Here is a 24,578-nt window from a genome sequence, read left to right as displayed (position 1 = left end):
TTTCGTAATGTGTTCATAATTGAGTTTGAGTTAGACGTAAGAACGAATTTCTACTTAAATTCGATAATTAATTATATGTGAATTCCAATTCGATATTAAGTTCGAAATTCGAAAAAAGTAGAAACATTAGTGAAGTCTGAAGAAGGAATTGCAAGAAGTTTTAATTCGAAATTAAATTCGAATTCGAAATTATTTTAGAATATAAGTTCGAATTCCGTGATATGTTCACATTTGAGTATAAATTAGGCTTAAGAACGAATTTCACCTAAAATTTTATAATTAATTGTATGTACATATATTACAATTCGAAGTTATGTTCGAAATTCGGAAAAAATAGAAACGGAAATTAATTCTGAAGAAGAAATTGCAAGAAATTGAAATTCGAGCTCTATATTATGTTCGAATGTAAGTTCGAATTTCGAAATATGTTCACATTTGAATTCGAATTATACTAAAAAACGATTTTCAAATAAAATGCCATAGTTAATTGTATGTAAATTAAAATTCGATGTTAAGTTCGAAAATCAAAAATAATTGAAACTTAAATGAAATCTAAAGAAATTACAAGAAAATGTAATTCAAAATTAAATTCGAATTCTACATTATGTTCGAATGTTAATTCGAATTCGTAACGTAATTGCTTTCGAAATTTATACAATGTTCGCTTATTATCGATATACTAACATCGAAAATAAGTTAGTTATATCTAAACCAACGGTAACTCACCTAAAATGGTGTCCTCATCATATTGATGCCAACGCTCGACCTCGTCGTCGTCCTTCGTCAACCAATCGGGCAACTCTGATTCATCAATCAAACGCTCTCTACCCGGGTGCAATTCTTCATCTTCCTTCTTGCGATCAATATCCATTTTCTTGAATAATTCTATCTCGTCCTCACTACGCGCTATCATCATATTAATAACCTCATCATCGGGCACCTCATTTTCCTCCTCCTCCTCATTGTCATCCTGATGCAAAATCGTTTGCAAGAATTGTTGACGTTCACTGCCCGTCGACTTCTGATCGAACATACCAGCCTGTATAACTTTCTCATCCATATTCAACTTATAACGCGCCGCAGCCAAGATACGCTCCTCCACCGAATTAACGGTCATCAAACGTAACACACGCACCTCATTGCGCTGACCAATACGATGCGCACGATCCTGCGCCTGTAAATCTTGATGTGGATTCCAATCGGAATCAAAGATAACAACCGTATCGGCGGTCTGCAAATTAAGACCCAAACCACCAGCACGTGTCGAGAGCAAGAAGACGAAATAATCCGAGTCTTTTGCATTGAATTTACGCAACAATTCACCACGATCCTCGGCCTTGGTGGTACCATCCAAACGCAAATAGCCAAACTGACGCCAACTCAAGTAATCCTCAATAATTGTCATGCACTGTGTCATTTGACAGAAGAGCAACACACGATGATTGCTCGCCTTCAACTTCGGCAAAATACGATCGAGTAATTCAAATTTACCCGAAACACGATATAGATCAGGACCAGATGCAACGCTGTGCGCACCCGTATGATCGCAATACTTCTCCTCGATATGTTGGAACATGAATGGATGATTACAAAGCTTACGCAACTGTACAATGGTGTTCATCAAAGCCTTAGCACCACCCTTGCCCTGTTTACCCTTCTCCGAACCGTCGGTAAGTAGCACACCCTTGCTCTGCATATGCTTGTAGAGCACACGCTGCAAGCCGGACATGTCACATTTGATAATGTACTCAACCTTGTCGGGCAATTGATGTTCCACCTCCTTTTTGAGACGACGCAACAAGAAGGGACGCAACACTTTATGCAAACGACGAATAATCAAAATGGTTTCTTCCTCATTCAATTCGACCTTCTCGCCAGTGGTGGCGAACGGTGCATTGAACCACTGCTCGAAAGTGGAACACGACTTGAAGATGGATGGTAGCAAGAAATTGAGCAGCGCCCACAACTCAGGCAATTTGTTTTGCAGCGGTGTACCGGTGAGCAGCAGCCGATAGGGCGCTATATAGTGAGTGTTCAACACCTGTGTCAGCTTGCAGTGATGATTCTTCATACGATGACCCTCATCGATAATCATGTACTTCCATTGGATTTTCGCAAGCACCGCTTTGTCTTTGATGACGTACTCGTAGGTGGTGAGTAGCACATTGAATTTGGTGGCACGCATTTGATTTTGCAACAAGCGACGTCCTTGTGGACTACCCTTGTAGCTGACGACACCAACGGAAGGCGCCCACTTTTCGAATTCCAACACCCAATTGGGTAGTGTGGAGAGCGGCACGATAATCAAGTAGGGACCCATAACCTGTAGAGAGAGCGAAAAGCAAGTTGAGTATAAATAAATATATATATTATATAGTATACAAACCAACCTTCTTGCGATCCATTAGATAGGTGACCAGCGAAATGGTCTGTATAGTCTTGCCCAAACCCATCTCATCGGCTAAAATACCATTCAAATTGTTATTGTACAACGAGACCAACCATTCCAAACCCTTCAACTGGTACTCCTTCAACTGTCCATTAACCATAATGCTTGCCTGTTCGGTGACCTTCTCGTGTACGGTATGCGCAATACTGTAATAGGTTTGCTCCTCAGTACGATACTCATCATCCTCCACTTTAACCTGTTTTATAAAGTTCTTAGCTTCCTCAACATTTGTCGCTTCTTTGTTGTCTGCCTCTTCGGGCTTCTTCTCTTCCTGTTCCTCCTTCGATCTATCGTGCTCTTTAGTGTCTGCTGCACGCATCTCAACATCACCTTCATCATCCGAATCGGACTCAATCCAATCCCAGCCGGGATGACGCTCTAACCAGTGATGCAAGTTCTTTAGCATAGGCGCTTCTTCGCCCGAGAGACGCGCACCTGTGGCTTGCTCCACAACTGTGACGCGCATATCGGCGGCAATGCAGCTCTCATCGATATTCATGTATTCGCCGCTCATTAGCAGCTCCTTCTTGTATTGCACCAAACGCTTGCTTTCCTCCTCTTTCTTCTTCTTCTGATCATCCTTGTGCTGTTTCACCATCTGTGTGAGATTGCTAATGTACTCGTCGGTCTGCGACAGCAAGAATGCCAAACGTTTGTCCTTCTTTTGATCGATAAGTTTACGATAACCCTCTTCATCCTCGGCCATCAAACGACGCATACGCTCCTTCTCGATACGCTCTTGCTCCTTCTTCTGCTCGCGCTCCGCATTGGCGTGATGATTCATAATCGCTTTGTTGACACGCGCCAACTGCGCTTTATTATTGCGATGGTACTCCTTGAAGTCTTTGCCATGCTGCAACACTGCGGCCAAGAATTCTTGATGTTTCTGGCGGCGCTTGCGTTCTGCCTCCAACTTCTGTTGTTTCTCCAACTTCTCAGTGGCACGCGCTTCACGCAGCCCCTGACGCTTCGTGCGCTTGTACGCCTTTATATTGACCGCCGTCTCGAGCGTCGTATCGCGTCGCGTACACTGCACGATTTCGGCGCGCAGTTGCCGTTGGAAGTTGAGCACGCGCAGTGCGCGCAATTCTATAGCCGCTTGTAGGCGCAAATCTTCCGGCATGGTAGCGGGCAGCCGCTGCAACTCCTGCATGCGCAACGAAATACGCGACGCTATACGGTTCTCACGTTCCTGCAGCAAAGTAATCGGATCCAAACCAACAGGCTTGGCGACTGTGGTTATGCGATTAGGTTTCGGCATAGGTTGCTGTGGTGGTGGTGCGCCGGGTTTGGGCGCTTGCATGCCGGGCGTTACTTGTGGCGGCATGCCGGGTGGCACCTGTGGCATACCCGGGCGCACACCTTGCGCCATTGTTGCGGGCATAGGCGAAGAAATCGGTGGCTGTCCACCACCCATCATTGGTGGCGGCGGACCGGCATTCGGCTTGCCACCAGCGCCATTCGACAACTGATGCGACATATCCTGTTGCGGTGGCATTGGTGGTGCGCCAACGCCGGGCGGCATTGTTGGTTGCTGCACATGTTGTGGTGGTGGCGGCTGCAACTTTGGTCCACCGGGCAACTGTTGTTGCGTGTAGGGACTAGCCGGCGGTGTGGGACATTGTGGTGGTGTGCCCGCGCTGCCACCAACGCCTGGTGGTGGTGCACCACTTGGACCGGGTTGTGGCTGTTGCTGTTGTACTGGTACACCAGGATGTTGGCCCGGCGGTCCAGGTGGTCCAGGCGGTACGCCACCCTGCTGCTGTTGTTGCTGCTGCTGTTGCTGTTGTTGTGGCGGCGCCAATTGCTGTTGCATCTGCATGGAAATCGGTTTGTTGCGCGCCAACAGACGATATGCGGTGATTTGTGCACGCAACATATTCACCTGGTTGCCAGTGAGATGTTGATGCTTGGAGGTGGCGCGTATGGCGAGTAGCTGTGAGTAGCGTGGATCCTCTTGTAGGCCTTTCTCCTCCATCGTATCAATGGCGCGTTGTAGTGCGGTAAGACTTTCCTGTACGGGACGATCGCCGGGTGGTGGGCCCTGACCGGGAGCCGGTGGACCCTTAAATTGGAAAAAAATAGTTTAAAAAATTAAGATGCGTTACAATAAAGGTATTTTAATTGATGTTATACATTTTTTAGGTTACACTAAACTCGTTTAAGACAAGTAGCTTTAAATTTCAAACAGAAATATTATTTTTTTACTTTATCTGAACGGTATAATTTTCACCTACAAGATATTTCATCCGCTATTTTTAGTTTTATTTGTTGCTATCGAGTCATATTGAAATACTAACTAACAATCGTCACAAGTCATTCCTAATTTGGACAAAGGAGGAAGCCATTGCTGTTAAATTAAACTGGCGATAAGAAGCCTAGGTAGGGTGTACATGGGGTACAGTGGTGAACAAAATTATGTGACCTCCAAATACAAATATATTAGACGTCTTCGTCAAACCTTGGAGAATGCCAAATCGAACAAACAGCCCAGGCACCTCACAACCGATGAAGTTCAGTTCCTCGTTTCATGTTACTGACTACTGTGATTACCTAAAATGCCTTATCGAAAGAGAAATTTTAGGTCTCAGTAGATAAATTATAAGTCGAGACCATAAGCGATGGACATCACTCTAAATATCAAGTTTTCAGTGCTTACCAGATCTCTTCCACAAGACAAATATGCTTTTATCATTCTCTATGCTTTTCAAATATGGCGCACTACTTTTATTTCACACTGTATATATTTTTATTTATAGTAAAGAGTAAAAATAAAAACTTGTCTATTTTCCAGCGCTACAACTTTGATAAGAAGTACTTCATGCAAATAACTGTAATAACGTTCAACCTACAACGAGTGCTGGGAAATATGAACAAGTTTGATATCACAATACAATTTCCTATTACATATAAAGATACTTTATACCCGGGTACGGTCTACATTGTAGTTTTGTTGAAAAATTATATGAAAAAAGGAAAGAGATTTACCTATTATTGATTGCTTTTTAGAATTCTTAAAAAATTTCAAATTTTCGGAATTCTTAAAAAAATTCACTTAATAAATGTTTCCTTTTCCAAATTTTATTTTCCACAAATATGTGACAGTAAAAAAAAATTATTGGTTTCGAGCGAAATTATGCGCTCCTTCGCATCAGTTTCTTTATAATCTTTATATATGGATTACTTTTATCTAGTAATAAAGTAGATAAATCTCTTTAATCTGACCTAAAAAGCAAAAATCCTTCATAAAATAAGATAACTGAATTCACAAGGGAATAAATCCGGTATAAACCAAGCGAAAGACGTAAATATCAAAATATTTATATATTTATATAGAGATCCAATTATGTGTTTAACTTCCCGGGTAGCTTTAAGTAAGGTGATATAACACAGAAATATAATATAACCCCGGTTGAAGTTCCAAATAGACCAATGAGGGTCGAATACCGAGAGATAGTTGTCTCATAATGAAAATCAAAGGATTTGAATTTTGAAAATTGAAAATTTTTAGCTTCCATAAGTAATATTCTTGATCTTGGAACTCAAAGCGAATGCAATATTAAGTTATGCAGTTTTAGAGCGCATTACGAGGGAGAGCGAAGAACTAATGAGACTTTAATTGATTAAGATGGGTCGAAATAAGATCCCAAAAACATATGTTTTTTATAAAACCTTATCATTACTCTCAACTTCAATTCAAGACTTTTTGTTCCAAAAAACCATAAACATTTTTTAAATTAGATTTAACCTTTATTAGAATACGTGCGAAGACTATTCTAAAGCTGAACTAATAAAATAAGAAAAATCAATATTTTGGTCGATATCGATTTTCAGGGAGCTTTATATATGTTTCGCGATTAAAGCAACGACCCCCAGTTTCTAAACAATATGTAATAGTCTCAACCGTGTCATAGAGCAATCCTGAGAATTCAATCAATGCTTGGGTACTGAAAAAAGCCATTAGAAGTCGATTAATACTGTTGAGGTGGTTGAACGGTGATGTCTTCTTATCTTATATTGACAAGTCCAACTGGCATACCAGTAACAATAATTTCCAGCAGTTATGACGTCACTTTAGCAAGCAAATGTGCATTTAAACTAATAGCGCCCAGGCTCAAACACTATTTAATGCACCCACGTATCAAATGTATCGTTGTCATGTATACAATCTATAACTCAATGACTTACGCTCTCAAACAACATTTTAATGAAAGCTACGGGTACAATAACGAAGCTAGTAGATCTGCTACCGATGCTGATGAGAAGTGAGTATTTTTATTTACAAGCAAAAAGTAATTAAAATTCACGAAAAAACAAACAACGAACGCGGCGAAACGCGGAATACGAAGCAAAAAAGTAAAGGAAATACAACGATCGTTGTGAATCAGTAGCGGTAGAATCAGTAGAATCAGCTGCAAAAGCATGTTTTCCACAGACACATCAGCTCACATTTGATAGACTCAACATTCAGTTGAGTGCGGTACTTTGGTGAAGCTTGTAAACGTTATTTTTTAACGGCAACATAGATAACGGTGTGTTGAAAAATTGAATAGATATAGAAGACTGAAAACAGCGCGTGAAAATATATATAAAAGTCTTGTTACAAAGATAAAGTGCGACATTTTCAATAAATTAAAGTCAATTTCAAGTTAGTCATAAAAAAAATTAGTCAAAAAATCCCCGCCGCCAAGCAATATGGCCAGTCCACAGCTGATCGACGAATTATTTGATTTTATGTATCCGCTGGCGCAGCGCGCTGGCGAAATACTGCTCCAGGGTTACGCGGAGGCTGGCAAGCAGGTCAATATCAAGACGGCATTCTACGATGTCGTCACCGATTATGATAATAAAATCGAGGAATTTCTAATTGAACAAGTATTAGCACGCTATCCGGAGCACAAGTTTATCGGCGAAGAGGATACAGCGAAGAATGATCATGTGACTAAGGCGTTAACCGATGCACCGACTTGGATTATCGATCCCATCGATGGTACATCGAACTTTATCAAACAGATACCGCATGTGTGCATCTCAATTGGTTTGTCTGTGAATAAGCAAATCGTTTTGGGCATCATCAACAATCCGGTGCAGCAGAAAATGTACACAACCAAAATTGGTGGTGGCGCCTTTTGCAATGGCAAGCCGATACACGTGAGCAATGTGGCTAAGGTAAGTTGCTTACAAGTGGCCTGATTAATATTGTATGTGTGTGTATGCAATAAATTTTCATAAATTTCACAGATGAGCGAAGCGAATGTGGCGTACGAAGTGTCGTTGTTGCATGCGCATAAAATACGTAACAAGCATATAAAACGTATATATCATATAGGAGCACATGCTAGAAGGTAAGTGATAAAAGTTTAGACAACGGTAGTAAATTTGAATAATAAACGTTTGGAGAATTGTTATGAATCTTTACAGTAGAGAATTGTAACATTTGATTATGTTTGTCGCACGTCAAAAAGTCCACATTAAATATTCACTTAACAGTCAGCAGTTTTTGATACAAATAATGTTAAATGTTATAAAACCAGTATACATAGGGTGCTGTTTTAGCGGTATACAATTCGCTGTGGACATAGATAGCTGTTAAACCAACTGTCAAAGTAAACAGCTGTCTTTGACATTTACGCTGAATATACTGTCAAACGGAAATAACACTTACACTGAATATGTGAAAAGGAGGTAATAAAATTCCCCCATAAAATTTTCAAACTAAAACTAGATTTTTGATCATTTCAATATTTGCTCTATTATTTTACTGAAATTGAACTACTGTATCTCAAAAAGAAACACCCTTTGTTTACATAAACGGCTTTATAAAATGTTGATAAGATATTTATGCAACATTTACCTTTGAAATTTAAATTTATAAAATTAATCACTTAGCATGCAGTTCCATTGTGGTATAAGGACACAGATTAATGTTGATAGGGTAGTCTAAAGTATATTTATTTAATTTAAGAAAATTATTGCGTCTACAGTCTACTTTCTATGACCGCAATTAACAATTAAGGGGCACACCTAGTGTGAAATTTCAAAAAAATCGATTTTTGTATTTGTTCATATTTCGGTAGATTACACCTTTAAAAATAACATTAAAATTTCAAATCAATATCTCAAATAGTTTTTGAGTTATAGCAATTTAAATAGTAGCCGCTCGGTAACAGTGAAAAGGATCATTTTATCTTTAAACGCGTTTTTCTCGAAACAGCTTTTTCCGAATTTGCTGCAGGGATTACTCAAAAACAAATGATCCGATCACTATCGAATTTTTTTTTACATGTTCTATATATACATAGTTCTCCGTACAATGACCTATCGATTTTTGATCTGATCAATAAATCGAATTTTGGCAGGCCAAAAACGTCTAAAATCTTGGGTAAAAATCGAATATTTTTTTTAAAACGCCGCCATATTGTCAATTTTTGATTTTTTTTTAATCGTAGGTCATTGTACAGACAATATTATCTAGTTTAACGAGATTTTTTTTTTAATTTCATCCACGGAGAAGGCCGGAATCACTGCAGCAGTGAATGACCTTTTTTTCGCGCCGTTGAAGATCGACTATAACTTAAAAAATATTTAATTTTTGTCTTCAAAAATTTCACTGTATATTCTTGAAACATGTATAAATAAATATATTCTTAAAATTTTGAAATAATTGATAAAGTATTTTTTTTTTAATTCCCAAAAATCACCTTTTTTTTAGGTCATCACACTAGGTGTGCCCCTAAGTGCATTAAAAACCCAAAGATAAGTGGGGAATACTTATTTAGCAAATTAATCATTTAATTTCTTGATTTCAGAGTATTTTAAAAACATTTTTTTTTTACATTTCTTACATTATTTTTGAATTATTTTATTTTTTTTTTTTTTAATTTTTGTTTATTTCTTTTAATATATTTTTAATATTTTTTTGAGATATTTTTTTTATTTATTTTATTTTTTATACATTTTATTTAATTTCTTTATTATTTTTTTATACTCTTTATATTTTTTGTATATTTTTTTTTAAATATTTCTATATTATTTTTTACCTTTTTTAATAATAATTTTCTATAATTATGATGAATATGCAGTTAAAATTGCAAGCTTGAAATTTAATATGTAAATTTATACAAAATTGTATATATAAATGTATTTACATACATATTTATTAGCTCTAAGCGCTACATCGCTTAAAGCGGTTCCTACGCCAAATATATATATATATATATATATATATAAGCGCTACATTCGTCGTGCATAAGACAAACTTACAATCAATACCAAATTTGCAAATGCAATATAAATATTGCAAAGAAAATGATTGCAAGCAAATGCAAAAAAAAACATGAAATGAAAATAGAGTGTAAAAACACGATCTTAGAGAACTTGCTCTCTTTAACGCTTTTGCATTCATTTACACTTAACACTCTTTGAAATTCTATTTATTATTTTTCCGACACTTTCAGATTGCTCGCCTATTCGTGTGTCGTGGATTCTCTATGCATGGTAGCTGCCGGAAACTTAGATGGTTTTCACATCGAGGACATGTACCCATGGGATTGTGCTGCCGCTTATTTACTCATACGAGAAGCAGGTGGCGTTGTAACACATCCCTATGGCGGACCATTTGAGATTATGAAACCGGATTTAATATGCGCGGGCACCGAGTCGTTGCGTAAAGAAATGGAGGAGCTCATAAGGAAAGCCGATCAAGAGAAGTCGGTTGGCGGTGAGGAGCAATAAAGTGTGGTGGAAAAACTTAAATTTAGATTATGAGCTATTTAACCGAATTTGTAATTGTTATTTACTTAAAATCTTGGAATTAATTTTTTTCTTAATGTTACATGAATTTTGTTTAATAAACTTGTTCATATTGAAATAGTTCATTTTATTTATGAAATAGATTAATTATTATTTATCAAAATAAAAGTTTTCAGTTGGTCTTTTTGACAGCTGTTACTTGATTTATACTCATTTTGGTTTAGCATTTCATAATGAGCAGACTTACTCCCGAAGAACGTTTATTACTAACAAACGGTCCCAATTGCTGCAGAAATTGTACGAAAATTAGACTTCTCAGCTAGAATTTATTCGAGACATAAACATGGAATCGGCCGGTAAATACGATTTAGTATTTTGAAGCGTCCATCATTCATCTTCTGATCCATAATTATTAATTTCTTGTTAAATTTTCAATACAAAAACCATCAAGACTATTAAAACGTCTTTCAGCAGTAAAGACATTGGAACGCCAATCATTACGTCGAATGTCGGACAATTTAGTTGACAGTTGGTTGAACTAGAAAGCATAAGTTTAGTTGTCATCGACGTCATCTAACGGTAAGCCCAGGAAACGAGCTGTTTCGACTGCATAGGGAGAGGGACAAAGAGGTTATTAGTATCATACGGGGACTCGTTGCATGCAATATATATATATATATATATATAGGGAGAGGGACAAAGAGGAGGTTATTAGTATCATACGGGGACTCGTTGCATGCAGTATATATATCAGTATCTTCTTCTGCTTACTTGAGGGTCTTGTTGCGCCTTTGTACCTTGGTCATTATCTCGGTCGTATGTGGAGTGGAGAAGTGCGGACTATCTCAGGTGTTACTTTTACCCATAATATTGGAGTTATTCACGGTCGATATTGAAGTTCCATCGCCGTGAATGTTAAGTTTTAGTATGGCCGTGAATTTAGCTAGAGAGAGTGCCAGGCTCCTCGAAGTGAAGAAGCGAAGAAGTTCAAGTAGGTAATCGTTAAATTCTTTCACTTTAGATCTACCCATAGTTCTGGGGCTGCGCCTTGGTACTGTAAACTTGTGAAATAAGTAAACTTTTCGCCTATCAGCCAATTATTTGCAAATACATTTCGAAAAAGATTCGAACTTTGATCCGGAAAACAATTTGGCCATTAGAACAAGTTCGACTAACCGAACATTTTATATTCTCGCAATTTATACAGCTCTCAGCTCAAATACAGTATTTGTGTATAGTTTTAATCCGCTATCTTTATTGGTTCCTAATAATACTATAAAGTGAACGAATCAGGTGGAATTTAAAATTGAGCTATATGGGAAGTAGGCGTGGTTGTGACCATTTTTCGTCCGTGTTATCAGGGTGTCAAGAAAATACAATATGTATACCGAAATTCATGGGAATCGGTCAAGTAGTTCCTGAGAAACGGTTTATAGATTTATTGGTTTATTGGTTTACGAGATATATACAAAAAACCTATTTAGGGGCGGGGCTAGGCTCACTTCCCAAATAAAATTACATCCACGTATGCCCCTTCCTAGTGGGTCACCCTCTCACTTCCCCAATAAAATTACATCCACGTATGCCCCTTCCTAGTGGGTCACCCTCCCACGGTCTCAAGGAACATGTGTACCAAGTTTCATCAAGATATCTTAATTTTTACTCAATTTATCCGTTGTACGACGGACGGATAGACAGACATCCGGATTTTAAATCGTTCCGTCAGCTTGATATAACTCAGATCTTATATAAAACACATTTAGTTTTAGGATTTACAAACAATCGTTATGTGAACAAAACTATAATACTCTCTTAGCAACTTTGTTGCGAGAGTATAAAAATTAGTAGTTGTCAGTATCATTAATTTCTCTGCGTTTTCATTTCAATGAAAGTTGTGTACCTATAAAAGTACCCTTTATTTACATAAATGGTTGTAAAAGTATTTGGAGTGTGCAATACATCTTCCATAAATTCGCGATAAGATCTTAATGCAAGATTTACTATTTGTAAAAGTAAACACTTCGCATGCAACTCATTTGTGAATTAAGGAAACTGATTAAAATGAGGGGGGCTCTTATGCATGTTTATTTAATACCTAGCAGACCCGGCCACACGTTTTTGTGGCTAAGGTATACATTAAATTAAGTTGGTCCAATCTTGGCTTCGGCAACGATATTGATTACTCGAGGTTGATTTATGTTACGCAGCATGATTACAACTCACACTACTTTTAATTGCAAAGTACAGGCAATTTTAAATTGACTACGTCATCCTGGTTAGTAGCTGTGTCAACTCTCTTGGACCGAAATTCTAAATTGTCGCATTAAGATCATCGATATTTTTTTTTACCACCAATATAGGTCATTCAATCAGTCATTTATGGTTATCATATTGAGGTTTCATGACAGGAAAACTTCTCTTTCGAGTCAATGAAGTGAAAGAAACCTGTTGGAAATGCTATTAATCCATCGAGGTGTCAACTGCCAACTATTTCTACAATCGCAATTTGGTATTGTTGCAAAAACACTCATATGTTAGTTGTTAATTGGCGATTCTTTATGTGTCGCCACAAATTAAATTATTTTAGGCATGCGATTAGCCCGTCAGTAACAGTTGATCCAGGAATAATTGGAAGAGTCTGGCGTAAATCACCTACTAACAGAATCCTGGCTCCACCAAAAACGTTCATCGACAATCAAGATCTTTTAAAGTCCTGTGCAGTACCTCCAACGACTTCTTGAATATTTGGAAAATTTTCGTTACAGCGCTATTTTTGACGATTTTGCTGACTGGTGTTTCGTTCATTTGCAATTTAGGAGTAATTTCAAGACCGAATGTGCCGTATGTTTGCCTACTAACAGGTGCCAAGTCGCCCCTATTCCCGTTAACCTTGGTGGTGAAAATGAGTGAAATTGGTTCTGGAATTACATCAGCCCTCATATACTATATATGATGATTTTCTATTGGACTTTATGTCGAATATATAGGTAAAATTGTGTGTTATCTTAATAAAATTACATCAATAAATTGTGAGAGTATAAAATGTTCGGTTGGACCCGAACTTAGCCTTTCCTTATTTGTTACAAATTGTTTTGGGCTATCGACACAACCTTATACAATTGAACAATAACAAAAATATTTTAACAAAGAAACAATGACAACCTTCAAATTATAATTTTCTGTTTTCTCTTTTATATTTTTCTTGTCAACTCGAATAAAATTCTCTTATATATATATATATATATGTATATATATATACAAATCGAAACACAAAGAGAAGGTCTTTTATTTTCAACAAATTAAATCAATTTCAAATTATTATTATATTTTTTTTTAAACAACCACATCGCATAAAGTATGGCCACTCCACAACTGATTGACGAACTCTTCGACTTTATTTATCCGCTTGCGCAGCGGGCTGGCGATATACTACTCAAGGGATACACAGAGGCTGAGAAGCAGGTCAATATTAAGACGGATATATACGATGTGGTCACCGATTATGATAGTAAAATTGAAGAATTTATAATTAAACAAATATTGGCACGCTATCCGGAGCATAAGTTTATCGGTGAAGAGGATACAGCGAAAAATAATAATGTGGCGAAAGCGTTAACCAATGCCCCGACTTGGATCATCGATCCCATCGATGGTAGAGCGAACTTACCTGACTAATACATATCATTAATTCAAACCCTCATAAAACGCCGAAGCGCTTCGAGTCTAACACAAATTTGTATATTCCAGACGATTCTCTTAGTTCGCCAAAGCTATGACTAGGTAAATTTTTGAACCACAGTCTTGCGAAAGCTATTTCCACCTGGTATTTCTCTATACAGATATGGCAGTTTGTGTCCGACAGCAGGACAGGATGGAGGATGGTATGTATGCAGTATACTGTATCCAATAAATGATCCTCTTATTGTGGAGTTCTATCAACATGTTAACCGAGAGCCGCCACTGAGGGGAAAGAGTTCACAGTAGTTATATTCAGCACTTTGAATTCAAATTCAACTACAAAATCGGTTAAGGACTTATTTTTGAATTAAGCTAAACTCTTTTTATATAGCGCCTTAGGTAAGGAATTTTCTACATCTTTCAAAGACTTTATATGTCCATAAATTGCCTTTAGGTTTAGGAAACTTATGCATATTTATTCATAAAAAAACAATATATAGTGTTTAAAGTTCACTTTAATGGCCGTAAATAGCAATTAAAATCTTTAAGAAAGCTTAAGACAATATAAAGGGATTTGGTGAATTCACTATTTGTTGATTTGTTTTAATAAATTTAATTTTTTTTTTAATGTTTTAAAGTAAATTTAACATTATATCTTTACAGTGAAGCCTAAAGAATTTAACAACATATTCAGACACGTAAACTACATAGAAAGTGCCTCTTAAAACATTTAAAATATTTGACCGAAGTTCTATTACGGAAAGAAAATAGTTATTTCGAAAGTTTATGATGTCATTTTAGCAAATATTGATTCTGAGAAATATACACTCGTCTCTAACACTATTAAATTCATCCAGATAATGTAAATATATATATTTTTTAATCATTCTTAAGTGTCATATATCAAATCTATAACTCAGTGAGTTACGCTCTCAAACAATAAATGTTACGGCAAAATAATGAATCTAGAGCTGCTTCCGATGAAATTTTTAATTTAAAAGGGGATAAATCAGTAGCGGTAGAACTAGTCGCCAAGAACAGACACAACCTTCAGTAGAGAGTTCGAAACATTAGCGTTGTCTAGATATATTTAATGTATATATATGGAAAGTGAAAAGATTCCGTGAAAATATACATAAAAATTGATACAGAAAGAACGTAACTTCGTAACACCCGCATCGCAAACAAAATGGCCACTCCACAACTGATTGACGAACTCTTCGCCTTTATTTATCCACTTGCGCAACACGCTGGCGAAATGCTACTCGAGGGTTACACAAAGGTTGAGAAACAGGTTAATATCAAGACGGCATTCTACGATGTCGTCACCGATTATGATAGTAAAATTGAAGAATTTCTAATTGAACAAATATTGGCAAGCTATCCGGAGCACAAGTTTATCGGCGAAGAGGATACAGCAAAAAATAATAATGTAACTAAAGCATTAACCGATGCACCGACTTGGATCATCGATCCCATCGATGGTACAGCGAACTTTATTAAACAGATACCACATGTTGGTGTCTCAATTGGTTTGGCGGTGAATAAGCAAATCGTGTTGGGCATCATCAATAATCCGGTGCTAAAGAAATTCTACACGGCAAAACTTGGTGGCGGCGCCTTTTGCAATGGCAAGCCTATGCATGTGAGCAATGTTACTAAGGTAAGTCTGTCTTGAAGTTGGCTTGGAATTAATAAATAAATAAGTTTTCATAAACTTCACAGATGAAGGAAGCGTATACGTCAAGCGAAGTGTCGTTGTTGCTTTCACGCGAAATAAGTAATACGCATATAAAACGGATTTATCATATTTCCTTAAATGCTAGAAGGTAAGATATATACTAAATACACTTAAGGAACGTTAAAGAAATTGTATATATAATCACTTAAATCGAGAGAATTATGCATTAAATATCGACTACACACCACATGAACTGGGTTATTTTGGACTTTTGCAAAATTTAAATTACTTTACCGACACTTTCAGATTACTCGCATTTTCAAGTGTCGTGGATACCTTAGCCATGGTAGCTGCCGGTAATTTAGATGCTGTATTCATCGAGCACATGTACCCATGGGATTGTGCTGCCGGTTATTTGCTCATACGCGAAGCCGGTGGCGTTGTAACACATACCTACGGAGGACCATTTGAGATTATGAAACCGGATTTAATAGCTGCGGCCACTGAGCCGTTGCGTAAAGAAATGGAGGAGCTCATAAGGAAAGCCGATCAAGTGAAGTCGGTTGGCGGTGATTAACAATAAATGTTGGTGGAAATTTATTAATGTAGAATGAATGATGAGGAATAATGAACAGTTTCACAGACTTTCTTATTATTATGTTCTTAAATATTTGCAAATTTTTCTAAAATTTTATTTTAACTAATACATTAAATTTATTGAATACAATTTTTATTTAATTCACAATTCAAAGGAGATTTTTCCCCTCAACTACTTGCAAATATATTTTTTTAGAATTCGAACTATGTATTTTAAAATTTAAATAGTATAGTTTATTAAAAACCCAATTCCAAACGTGTAAACACGACTAACGAGGTGAAAACCAACATTTGGCCAACAATGCTGGTGCTACACCTTTTAACAGAATGGGCTTCATAAGCCGAAGTTGCAGGTCCGAAATTCATAAGCTATAATTGACTAAGTGGTAATAATAATTATATTCATTGATTTATTGAAATTAAAGTAATACAACTCATCTAAAAGCACCCTTTGTTTACATAAATGGTTGTAAAAGTATTTGTCATTTGAGGATTAAAGAAAGAGATATATGAGCAGCATATGTACCGTCTAAAGTCCTCTTTTAATGGTCATAAATAGCAATTAAATTCATTATACAAGCCTAAGATAGGTGGAAAGAGATTTATTTAGTACACTCTTATTTCGCAAATTAAATAATAATTTAATTTTTCCTATAATAATTGCGCTTTGTAATATTTGTTATTTTTTAATTTTTTTGAGGATGTTTTTTTTTATTTATATTTCATTTTAATATTTATTTTTAATTTATTTTTTTTTTTAATATGTATATTGTTTTTTAACCTTTTTAAATGTTGACAAGGATTGACAATATCGGCATATTTATTCAAATACAGCAGCGAAGAACTGATTAGGGGCATGCATCAGCTTCTTTGCACAGAATATGGTCGGGCGAAAGCATGATCGACGATTGGAATCTCAGTGTACTCTGCCCAATCCATAAAAAAGACACCCTACAATTTGGGCCAATTACCGTGGGAGAAGCCTGCTTAATATCACGTATAAGGTTCTATCGAGTGTACTGTGTGAAAGACTAAAGCCCACTGTCAACAAACTGATTGGATCAGTGTGGAAAAGACCTGTGAATAGAGCATCGACCTACACCACTTTTTCATCGATTTTAAAGCTGTTTTGACAGCACGAAAATGAGCTTTATGACGCAGTGTGTCTGAATTTGATATCCCCGCAAAACCAATACGACGGTGTAAGCTGACGTGGAGCAACACCAAAAGTTCCGTCAGGATCGGGAAGGACCTTTCCGAGCCGTTCCATACCAATCGAGGTTTCAGACAAGGTGACTCACTATCGTGTGACTTCTTTTACCTGATGTTGGAACTTGGAAAATAATTAGAGCTGCAGAGCTAAATAGCGAAGGAACTTTTGTTTGTTGCATAAATGGCTATAAAAGTTATGAATATATACTTACATATGACCATAAATTACAGATACAATTTTAATCCATTTTTTAAAGTAAACACTTCGCATGCAGTGCATTCGTGCAATAAGGAAACAATTATTAAGATAATGCATTCAGCAAGTCTAAGATAAGTTCAAAAGGATGTACCAAATTTACACTTATTTAGTAAATTAATTTATTACTACCTACGGCTGTATTGCAATAAAGTTTGGTTGAACATTTTAATTGAGCTTAATGAAGATTTTCACAGACTTTCTAATTTTTTAAATATTTAATTATGCCTAATTCTCTTTCAAAACTTGTTTGCTGAATTAATAAGTAGAATAAATTTAAAGTTTGTATAACCATTTTTTTATTCTTAATTTTGAAATATTTTATTTTTTATTAAACAAAAAATTTAAAATTATTAAATATTTCAACTAAAAGAAATATTAATAACTCAAAAATTCAACGCTATGGCAGCAATCAGCTGTTTGAGAGGAAGAAGCAGACAAGCTGTCACGCGAATGTTGGTCAAAACAAATGAAATAACAAACACTAGTAAATACAAGTAAAGAGTTGACTAGCGATTTTTTCAATGATTTAAATATATGTTTTTATTTTTTTAATACATTTAAAGAAAGAGTTAATGCGCAGACGCTCTCGCAATAATAAATTTTGCCAAACATTACTCTTGAAATTGCGTCTCTCTTTTCTTGGAGATCCGAATCAGCACAAAACAACATTAAGAAGTGAATGCTCAACAGCCAGTTGTAGGCGATACATTGCTTGAAAAAGTCGCTTGGTGTAGCGTAAATGAAATAATTAAATAAAAAAGTGTAGAAAAAGCAATTTAAAAACTATTTTTTTGTTTTTGTTCATTAAACACATTAAAATGTCCGACAGCGCTGAAACACAAACAATACGCAACTATTACAATGTCGCTTTGGAATTGGTAATGAAATGCGGCCCGGTCGCTTGTGAAGGTTACGAGCAGGCCAATCCTGAATTTAAAACCAAAACAGCATTCTATGATCTGGTAACTGTGTATGATAAGAAGGTGGAAGATCTACTCATCGCCGGCTTGCAGAAAGCATTCCCCGAAACGAAATTCATCGGTGAGGAGGGTACAGCGGAAAATAATAGCGAACCGGTGTTAACAGATGCGCCCACCTGGATCATTGATCCCATAGATGGCACCACCAATTTTATACGACGCTTCCCGAATTGGTGCATTTCCGTGGGTTTAGCTATTAATAAGGAGTTAGTCGTTGGTATCGTGTATATACCAGTGGTGAATGAGATGTACTCAGCCTATAAGGGACATGGTGCCTATCTGAATGGCAAACCCATCAGCGTGAGCAAGTGTACGAAAGTGAGTAAAATAAAAGAAATACAAGTGATGATAGTATTTGGCAAGTGATTCGCACAGTTTTAAGATTAGAAGATTGTATAGTGAGTGAACAACTTGATAACAACCAGTTTTGACAATAATAGCGGCTAATTTGAATTATCAGTAGATAAGCGTAATTAGATATATAAATACAGCCATGTACTATTTACTTATGCATATAGATAACAACGTATTTAACTTGAATTTGCTCACAAATTAAATAAAATTTGCACTTAAATAATCAATGCATTAAATTGAATTCTTAAATTAGAATTGATCACTTTATCACAAATTGAGTATATTTCTAAAATTTAATAATTTTTGTTATTTATATTTTGTTTTTTGTTTTAAACTATTTTATAAATAAATATATTTTTTTAATTATTTTTTAATTTAATTTTTTTTATTTAAAAATATATATTTTATTTTTATTTAAAAATATATATTTTATTTTTATTTAAAAATATATATTTTATTTTTATTTAAAAATATTTTTTTAATTTTTTGTTTAATTTATTATTTATTATTTAATTTATTTACATTTTTTATTTTATTTTTTTATTATTTAATTTATTTTTTTTATTATTTGTTATTATTATTATTTATTATTTTATTATTTTTAATTTCAATATTAATTAATTAATTTTTTTAATTTATTTATTTATTCATACATATTTAGATTTTAATTATTTTTTTTCCCACCCTTCACAGATAAACAATGCCCTTATTGGCACAGAAATGTCACTCATACAAAGAGCACCAGTACGTGACAAACACGTTAAACGCTTATGTAAACTGGCTTCCAATTGCACTGGGTAATGGAGTTTTATAAATAAACATAATATATATATTTATTTGCACTAAAAACTTTAAATTCTTCCCTGCAATTTTAGTTGCCGTGGCATTGGTAGCGCTGCTGTAATGCTCTGTTATGTCGCGCGTGGCAGCATTGATTGCTTCGCTGTAGAGGATCTACAGCCTTGGGATATTGCTGGAGGCGCACTAATAATACGCGAGGCAGGTGGCATAGTTTGCCACTCCAAAGGTGGCGAATTTTCGATTTTGAAACCGGATTGTATTGCCGCAGCGACTCCTGAACTGGCACAAGATATTATTGGTTTGATCAATGAAGCTGATCAGTTGAGGGAATTTAGTTTTTGAATATTAAAATCTATTTCTGCAGTTTTTTCAATGGAAAATTTTAAAAATTATATTGTTTTCACACCTTATATAGCTTTAAAAATATGAAATAAAATTAAATATGAAAAAAAATACATTCGAATCGATTTTGAAATTTGTAATTTTTTAAAAAATGGCATAAATCCGCGTTTTAATTTTTTTTACAATTGAAAAGTTTTTCTATACATAAGAGTATATAAAAAGTAGTTGTACAACAGATACAAAAGCTACTCAAGTTTCTCAAGTATATATGCGAATATTCTCGTATGTATGTAAATATAACCCATATTTTTTCAATTAATAAATGAAAAACGTTTTCTGGAAGAACAAAGCGTAACACTTAAGCCACTTTATATATCCACTTACATATGTACATATATGCATTACATTCAAATTATATACTATATATGCAAATAGTTTTTTAATTTTCATTGCATATTCTCATTCCACTTCGACTTTATTATCTATATGCAAATTGCTTAACAAACAAAACAAATCAAGTTGAGTGTCTAATTCACATTTAAGGCAAATAAGATAAGATAAAAGTGAGATGAGAGCGAGAGATAATGTAAGTGCATATACAATTGACTCTTTAGTAAAAAAAAATGTGTTTGTATAACAATACCGGTGACTTTAATAACACTACACACAAATGTTTGAACGCATAAATTTAAATCAATTAAAAAAAAAAAGTTGTTAGCAAAACAAAACTTGCAAAAAATATAAATTAATTGCACCAAATACTTGAAAAAGTGCTAATAAAAATAAAATAAATAAAAAATACACCAATTTTCGCAGTCATTTCAAGAGAGCGTGATAAAACTTATGTACACTCACACTCACACACATATAACTAAAAAATTAACAACAAAACAAAATCGCTATCACTCCATAAAAACAAAATTCCAACCGAAAGAGTTAGTTTTCGTGCGCGCTTTATGTGCCGATGTGCACACAAAATAATTTATACGATTTTTTTTTTTGGACGTGTGTCTCACTCACATGCTTGCGCTCTTTTAGTACTAGGTACGCTCATCTTAAATCTTACAACAAATAAGCACAATTTATATAAAAATGCTTCCGCTAAGTAGTCAGTTGTTGGCGATACATCAGTGTAATAAGTTCTTACTCGGTAAGGGCACAGCCGTTGTAGTAGCAACATACAAAATTGTAACAAATTTCAAGTCAAACGAGTATAGTGTAATAAGAAAATACACGTACGCCACCGCCGCCACCAACAACAACAAATCCACTTCGTCAACATTGTCCTTGAACAATTACTTCCCACTTCAACAAAAACAAATAACAAACATACAGCCGCTGACCGCACGTTCAATACAAACAACAACAATAAAAATGTCAAATAATGATGATATAAAAATACGTAACTACTATAATGTTGCATTAGAATTGGTTATGAAATGTGGTCCACTCGTACGTGAAGGTTATAGCACAGCCGATGCAGATTATAAACAAAAATCGGCATTTTTCGATTTAGTAACTGAATATGATAAACAAATTGAAGATGTGCTGGTAGAGGGTTTGCAGGCGGCATTTCCAGAAACGAAATTTATCGGCGAGGAAACTGCAGCGGCGACTGGAAAAATACCCGAGTTGACTGATGCACCCACTTGGATCATTGATCCCATAGATGGCACCAACAATTTCATACACCGCATACCGCATTGGTGCATATCAGTGGGTTTGGCCATTAATCGGGAGTTGGTTGTGGGTATAATATATAATCCGACTGCAAATGAAATGTATTCGGCATGGAAGGGTCATGGCGCCTATTTGAATGGTCAACGTATACATGTGAGGAAATGCACCGAAGTGAGTATTTTTTGATTATTTAATTAAATGACCGACTTGTATGTAGCACAAATGCACAAACAAACAGATATTGATATGCGTAGCCGAATTTAGAACGAAAAAATTATAATTATATTTGTTATCTCTTAGCGAGTATCGATAACACATTTGAAAATAATAAACAACGATTAGGTAAAAACGATAAAATTATGAACAACAAATATTTCGCCCACAAATAAAATTAAAAACAAACACAAAATATGTTTTGTCGAAGCAAGTGGAAGAACCATCCAAATTCACATTTAAACAAATTACTTTCTTATAGCAGAGGTCGCATTTTTTAAATATCAATCACAGAACGCGATTGTTTAACACATTTTGGTGTGTTAATTTATAGAATTTAGAAAACAATATGTTTTACACTTTTAGTTAAACAGTCACTAGCATTTTTTAAAGATATTTACATAAAAATTTTACTAGGTTTTTCGCTTGACCATAGATTATTATCAGGCATGTTGTTGTTGTGACAAACGCATAAAACATTTCTTAAACAAGTTAGGGAACAATAATGTTGTTACACACTGTTGCTGTTGTTGTTGTTACAACTTTAAGAATAATTGTTGTAATTTTCGGTTTATTAAACTCGATTTTCATGTAAACGAACCGCACAAACTTTTAATCTTTAAGATTCTATGAGATTACAACACAATACGATGCGAGATTAAGATTAAATATTTTCAATCTAGATATTTGCTCAGTATCAATATATTAAAATGTTGTCTCTTGATGATAATATAAATCTTTATGAGCTTTCTTGCTGTGTAAGCAAACAATTTAATTATCATGAAATTAAAACAGTTTTTATAGCATGTCACTGAATACACTTTGATACAATTTAAAATGTAATCATGTTAAAATATTAATATTTTACTGCTCTCCTTTACCGTTTGCACATTTCAGATGAACGATGCCGTTTTAGCATACGAAATTTCACTCATACACGCAGCTGCAGTACGTGATAAGAATGTGAAACGGTTGTCAAAACTCGCCGCACAAGCCGCAGGGTATGCATATAATAAATTTATATAATTATAAAGTAATAAACAAAAGTCATAATTTCCACTTTATAGCACACGTTGCATTGGCAGTGGCGCATTGACACTCTGCTATGTTGCACGCGGCAGTTTTGATTGCTATCATGTTGAAGATCTACAATCTTGGGATATAGCTGCTGGTGCAGTGATTTTACGTGAAGCCGGTGGTGTGCTCTGGCACACCAAAGGTGGTGAATTTGATATTATGAAACCCAATTTGATAGCCGCAGCTACGCCAGAATTGGCAAAAATCATGGTGGGCTTAATTGAGGAGGCTGACACACTCACACATTTCACATTTAAATAATTTCTTTGTAACAATGATTGTTTTTAATTTTTAAAAATTTCATGTATAGAATAGTTAATAAATAAATACTTTAAAAACTTACATTTGGCGGCATGCCGTGTGTTTGATAACCCATTGGCGGCATATTAGGACCTTGTGGTGGCATTTGCATACCCATATGCGGGCCTGTAAAGAAAAATTAAACGTTACATTTCTACAAATACAATAATGTATATGCTACTACTCACCCATGCCTTGATGATGCGGTGGCATGTGGTGTCCTTGTGGTGGCGGTCCCGGTGGACCTGGCGGACCAGGTGGTCCTTGCCCTGGTGGACCATTCATATGCGGTGGTGGCGCACCTTGTACACCCGGTTGTTGTTGTGGCCCTGGCGGTCCGTGTGGTGGTGGCACACCATGCGGTGGTGGTGCATGTGACATTGGCGGTCCATTACCTGGTGCACCACCACTGCCCGGGGGCGGTGGTCCATGCTGACCTGGTGGACCTTGCCCGTGTGGCGGTGGTGGCCCATGCTGCCCTACACCATGTTGTCCAGGTGGCATTGCACCGTGTTGTTGATGTTGTGGTGGTCCGTGTGGAGATCCATGTGGTGGTGCATGCTGCATGGGATGTGTATAGGGACCACCAGGATGACCAGGCGGTGGCGGTGGGCCATGATGGCCACCGGGTGGTATTGGACCATGTTGACTATGTGGTGGTGGCCCTTGCATATGCGGTTGTTGCGGCGGTCCATGTGGTGGACCTGTTGGTCCTGCACCAGAAGGCCCTTGTTGCACGGGCGGTCCCTGTGGCATTTGTTGATGTGGATAAGGGCTGTGCGGTGATGGTGAGGGACTTTGTGCTGGTGGCGCCTGAGGAGGAGGCATTGGGCTATTTGCGGGTGAGGGTGAAGTCATATTCACCCTACAATTTTAATAATGTTTGATAACTGCAAATTATGACCCCGCCAGTGAATGAGTGCCAGGCAATTACAAAAGTGCGTATACGAACACAAACGCAGAATGTGTTATGTGAATCAAATTTTCAAACGTCTTTTTTGCTGCGAATAACACAATTCCCTCACAATTATAAACACATTTATATGATAATGGGTTCACAGTTTACTTTCGCTCATTCGTTATGCCTATTTTTGTGGTTTAATTAAGTGAATTTTTCAATTTTTTGTGGCACACACACAATTTTTGTTTTGCAAAGACGACGCGACGAGAAAATTCAATGGCTGCCATGAAGTATATGTTAAC

At 36.0% G+C, this 24,578-nt stretch overlaps 5 protein-coding genes across 7 annotated transcripts in view; 4 read left to right on the top strand and 1 right to left on the bottom strand.

Annotated features, from left to right (window-relative positions):
• Positions 1-24,578, bottom strand: part of LOC105215539 (ATP-dependent helicase brm) — a 26,204-nt gene extending 1,626 nt beyond the window's left edge. The window contains exons 1-4 of one of the 3 annotated variants that reach the window (XM_011189509.3): positions 23,564-24,578; positions 23,419-23,501; positions 2,391-4,514; positions 727-2,323 (exon numbers count right to left, since the gene is read on the bottom strand). In XM_011189509.3, coding sequence (XP_011187811.1) covers positions 727-2,323; positions 2,391-4,514; positions 23,419-23,501; positions 23,564-24,233 — 4,474 coding nt within the window. In that variant the 5' untranslated portion in view covers positions 24,234-24,578. Of the gene's footprint in view, positions 1-726; positions 2,324-2,390; positions 4,515-4,686; positions 4,813-5,108; positions 5,292-23,418; positions 23,502-23,563 lie in introns of those variants that run through there. The other 2 variants (XM_029043435.2, XM_029043438.2) reach the window with 2 other exon arrangements.
• On the top strand, positions 6,773-10,319 carry Impa2_0 (inositol monophosphatase 2). Its single transcript, XM_011189450.3, has 3 exons — positions 6,773-7,618; positions 7,691-7,794; positions 9,907-10,319. The coding sequence occupies exons 1-3, from the start codon at positions 7,145-7,147 to the stop codon at positions 10,181-10,183; spliced, it is 855 nt and encodes a 284-aa protein (XP_011187752.1). The 5' UTR covers positions 6,773-7,144; the 3' UTR covers positions 10,184-10,319.
• On the top strand, positions 14,886-16,361 carry Impa2_1 (inositol monophosphatase 2). Its single transcript, XM_054228869.1, has 3 exons — positions 14,886-15,542; positions 15,605-15,708; positions 15,867-16,361. The coding sequence occupies exons 1-3, from the start codon at positions 15,069-15,071 to the stop codon at positions 16,135-16,137; spliced, it is 849 nt and encodes a 282-aa protein (XP_054084844.1). The 5' UTR covers positions 14,886-15,068; the 3' UTR covers positions 16,138-16,361.
• LOC105215525 (uncharacterized) lies at positions 18,301-20,286 on the top strand. Its single transcript, XM_011189484.3, has 3 exons — positions 18,301-18,926; positions 19,656-19,759; positions 19,838-20,286. The coding sequence occupies exons 1-3, from the start codon at positions 18,447-18,449 to the stop codon at positions 20,103-20,105; spliced, it is 852 nt and encodes a 283-aa protein (XP_011187786.1). The 5' UTR covers positions 18,301-18,446; the 3' UTR covers positions 20,106-20,286.
• LOC105215534 (uncharacterized) lies at positions 21,088-23,417 on the top strand. The gene is made up of 3 exons (XM_011189496.3): positions 21,088-21,956; positions 22,896-22,999; positions 23,066-23,417. The coding sequence occupies exons 1-3, from the start codon at positions 21,198-21,200 to the stop codon at positions 23,334-23,336; spliced, it is 1,134 nt and encodes a 377-aa protein (XP_011187798.1). The 5' UTR covers positions 21,088-21,197; the 3' UTR covers positions 23,337-23,417.

This window comes from Zeugodacus cucurbitae, chromosome 4, assembly GCF_028554725.1.
Source record: "Zeugodacus cucurbitae isolate PBARC_wt_2022May chromosome 4, idZeuCucr1.2, whole genome shotgun sequence".
Lineage (NCBI taxonomy): Eukaryota > Metazoa > Arthropoda > Insecta > Diptera > Tephritidae > Zeugodacus > Zeugodacus cucurbitae.
This window is presented reverse-complemented; position numbering and strand designations above follow the sequence as displayed.

What these genes read in the sequence shown, in the direction of transcription:
- LOC105215525 (XM_011189484.3), top strand. Translation starts at nt 18,447, where the DNA reads ATGTCCGACAGCGCTGAAACACAAACAATACGCAACTATTACAATGTC. An exon ending in GCGTGAGCAAGTGTACGAAA is followed by an intron (nt 18,927 to 19,655) that starts GTGAGTAAAATA and finishes CACCCTTCACAG; the next exon opens with ATAAACAATGCCCTTATTGG. An exon ending in CTGGCTTCCAATTGCACTGG is followed by an intron (nt 19,760 to 19,837) that starts GTAATGGAGTTT and finishes CTGCAATTTTAG; the next exon opens with TTGCCGTGGCATTGGTAGCG.
- Impa2_0 (XM_011189450.3), top strand. Translation starts at nt 7,145, where the DNA reads ATGGCCAGTCCACAGCTGATCGACGAATTATTTGATTTTATGTATCCG. An exon ending in ACGTGAGCAATGTGGCTAAG is followed by an intron (nt 7,619 to 7,690) that starts GTAAGTTGCTTA and finishes TAAATTTCACAG; the next exon opens with ATGAGCGAAGCGAATGTGGC. An exon ending in ATAGGAGCACATGCTAGAAG is followed by an intron (nt 7,795 to 9,906) that starts GTAAGTGATAAA and finishes CGACACTTTCAG; the next exon opens with ATTGCTCGCCTATTCGTGTG.
- Impa2_1 (XM_054228869.1), top strand. Translation starts at nt 15,069, where the DNA reads ATGGCCACTCCACAACTGATTGACGAACTCTTCGCCTTTATTTATCCA. An exon ending in ATGTGAGCAATGTTACTAAG is followed by an intron (nt 15,543 to 15,604) that starts GTAAGTCTGTCT and finishes TAAACTTCACAG; the next exon opens with ATGAAGGAAGCGTATACGTC. An exon ending in ATTTCCTTAAATGCTAGAAG is followed by an intron (nt 15,709 to 15,866) that starts GTAAGATATATA and finishes CGACACTTTCAG; the next exon opens with ATTACTCGCATTTTCAAGTG.
- LOC105215534 (XM_011189496.3), top strand. Translation starts at nt 21,198, where the DNA reads ATGCTTCCGCTAAGTAGTCAGTTGTTGGCGATACATCAGTGTAATAAG. An exon ending in ATGTGAGGAAATGCACCGAA is followed by an intron (nt 21,957 to 22,895) that starts GTGAGTATTTTT and finishes TGCACATTTCAG; the next exon opens with ATGAACGATGCCGTTTTAGC. An exon ending in CTCGCCGCACAAGCCGCAGG is followed by an intron (nt 23,000 to 23,065) that starts GTATGCATATAA and finishes TCCACTTTATAG; the next exon opens with CACACGTTGCATTGGCAGTG.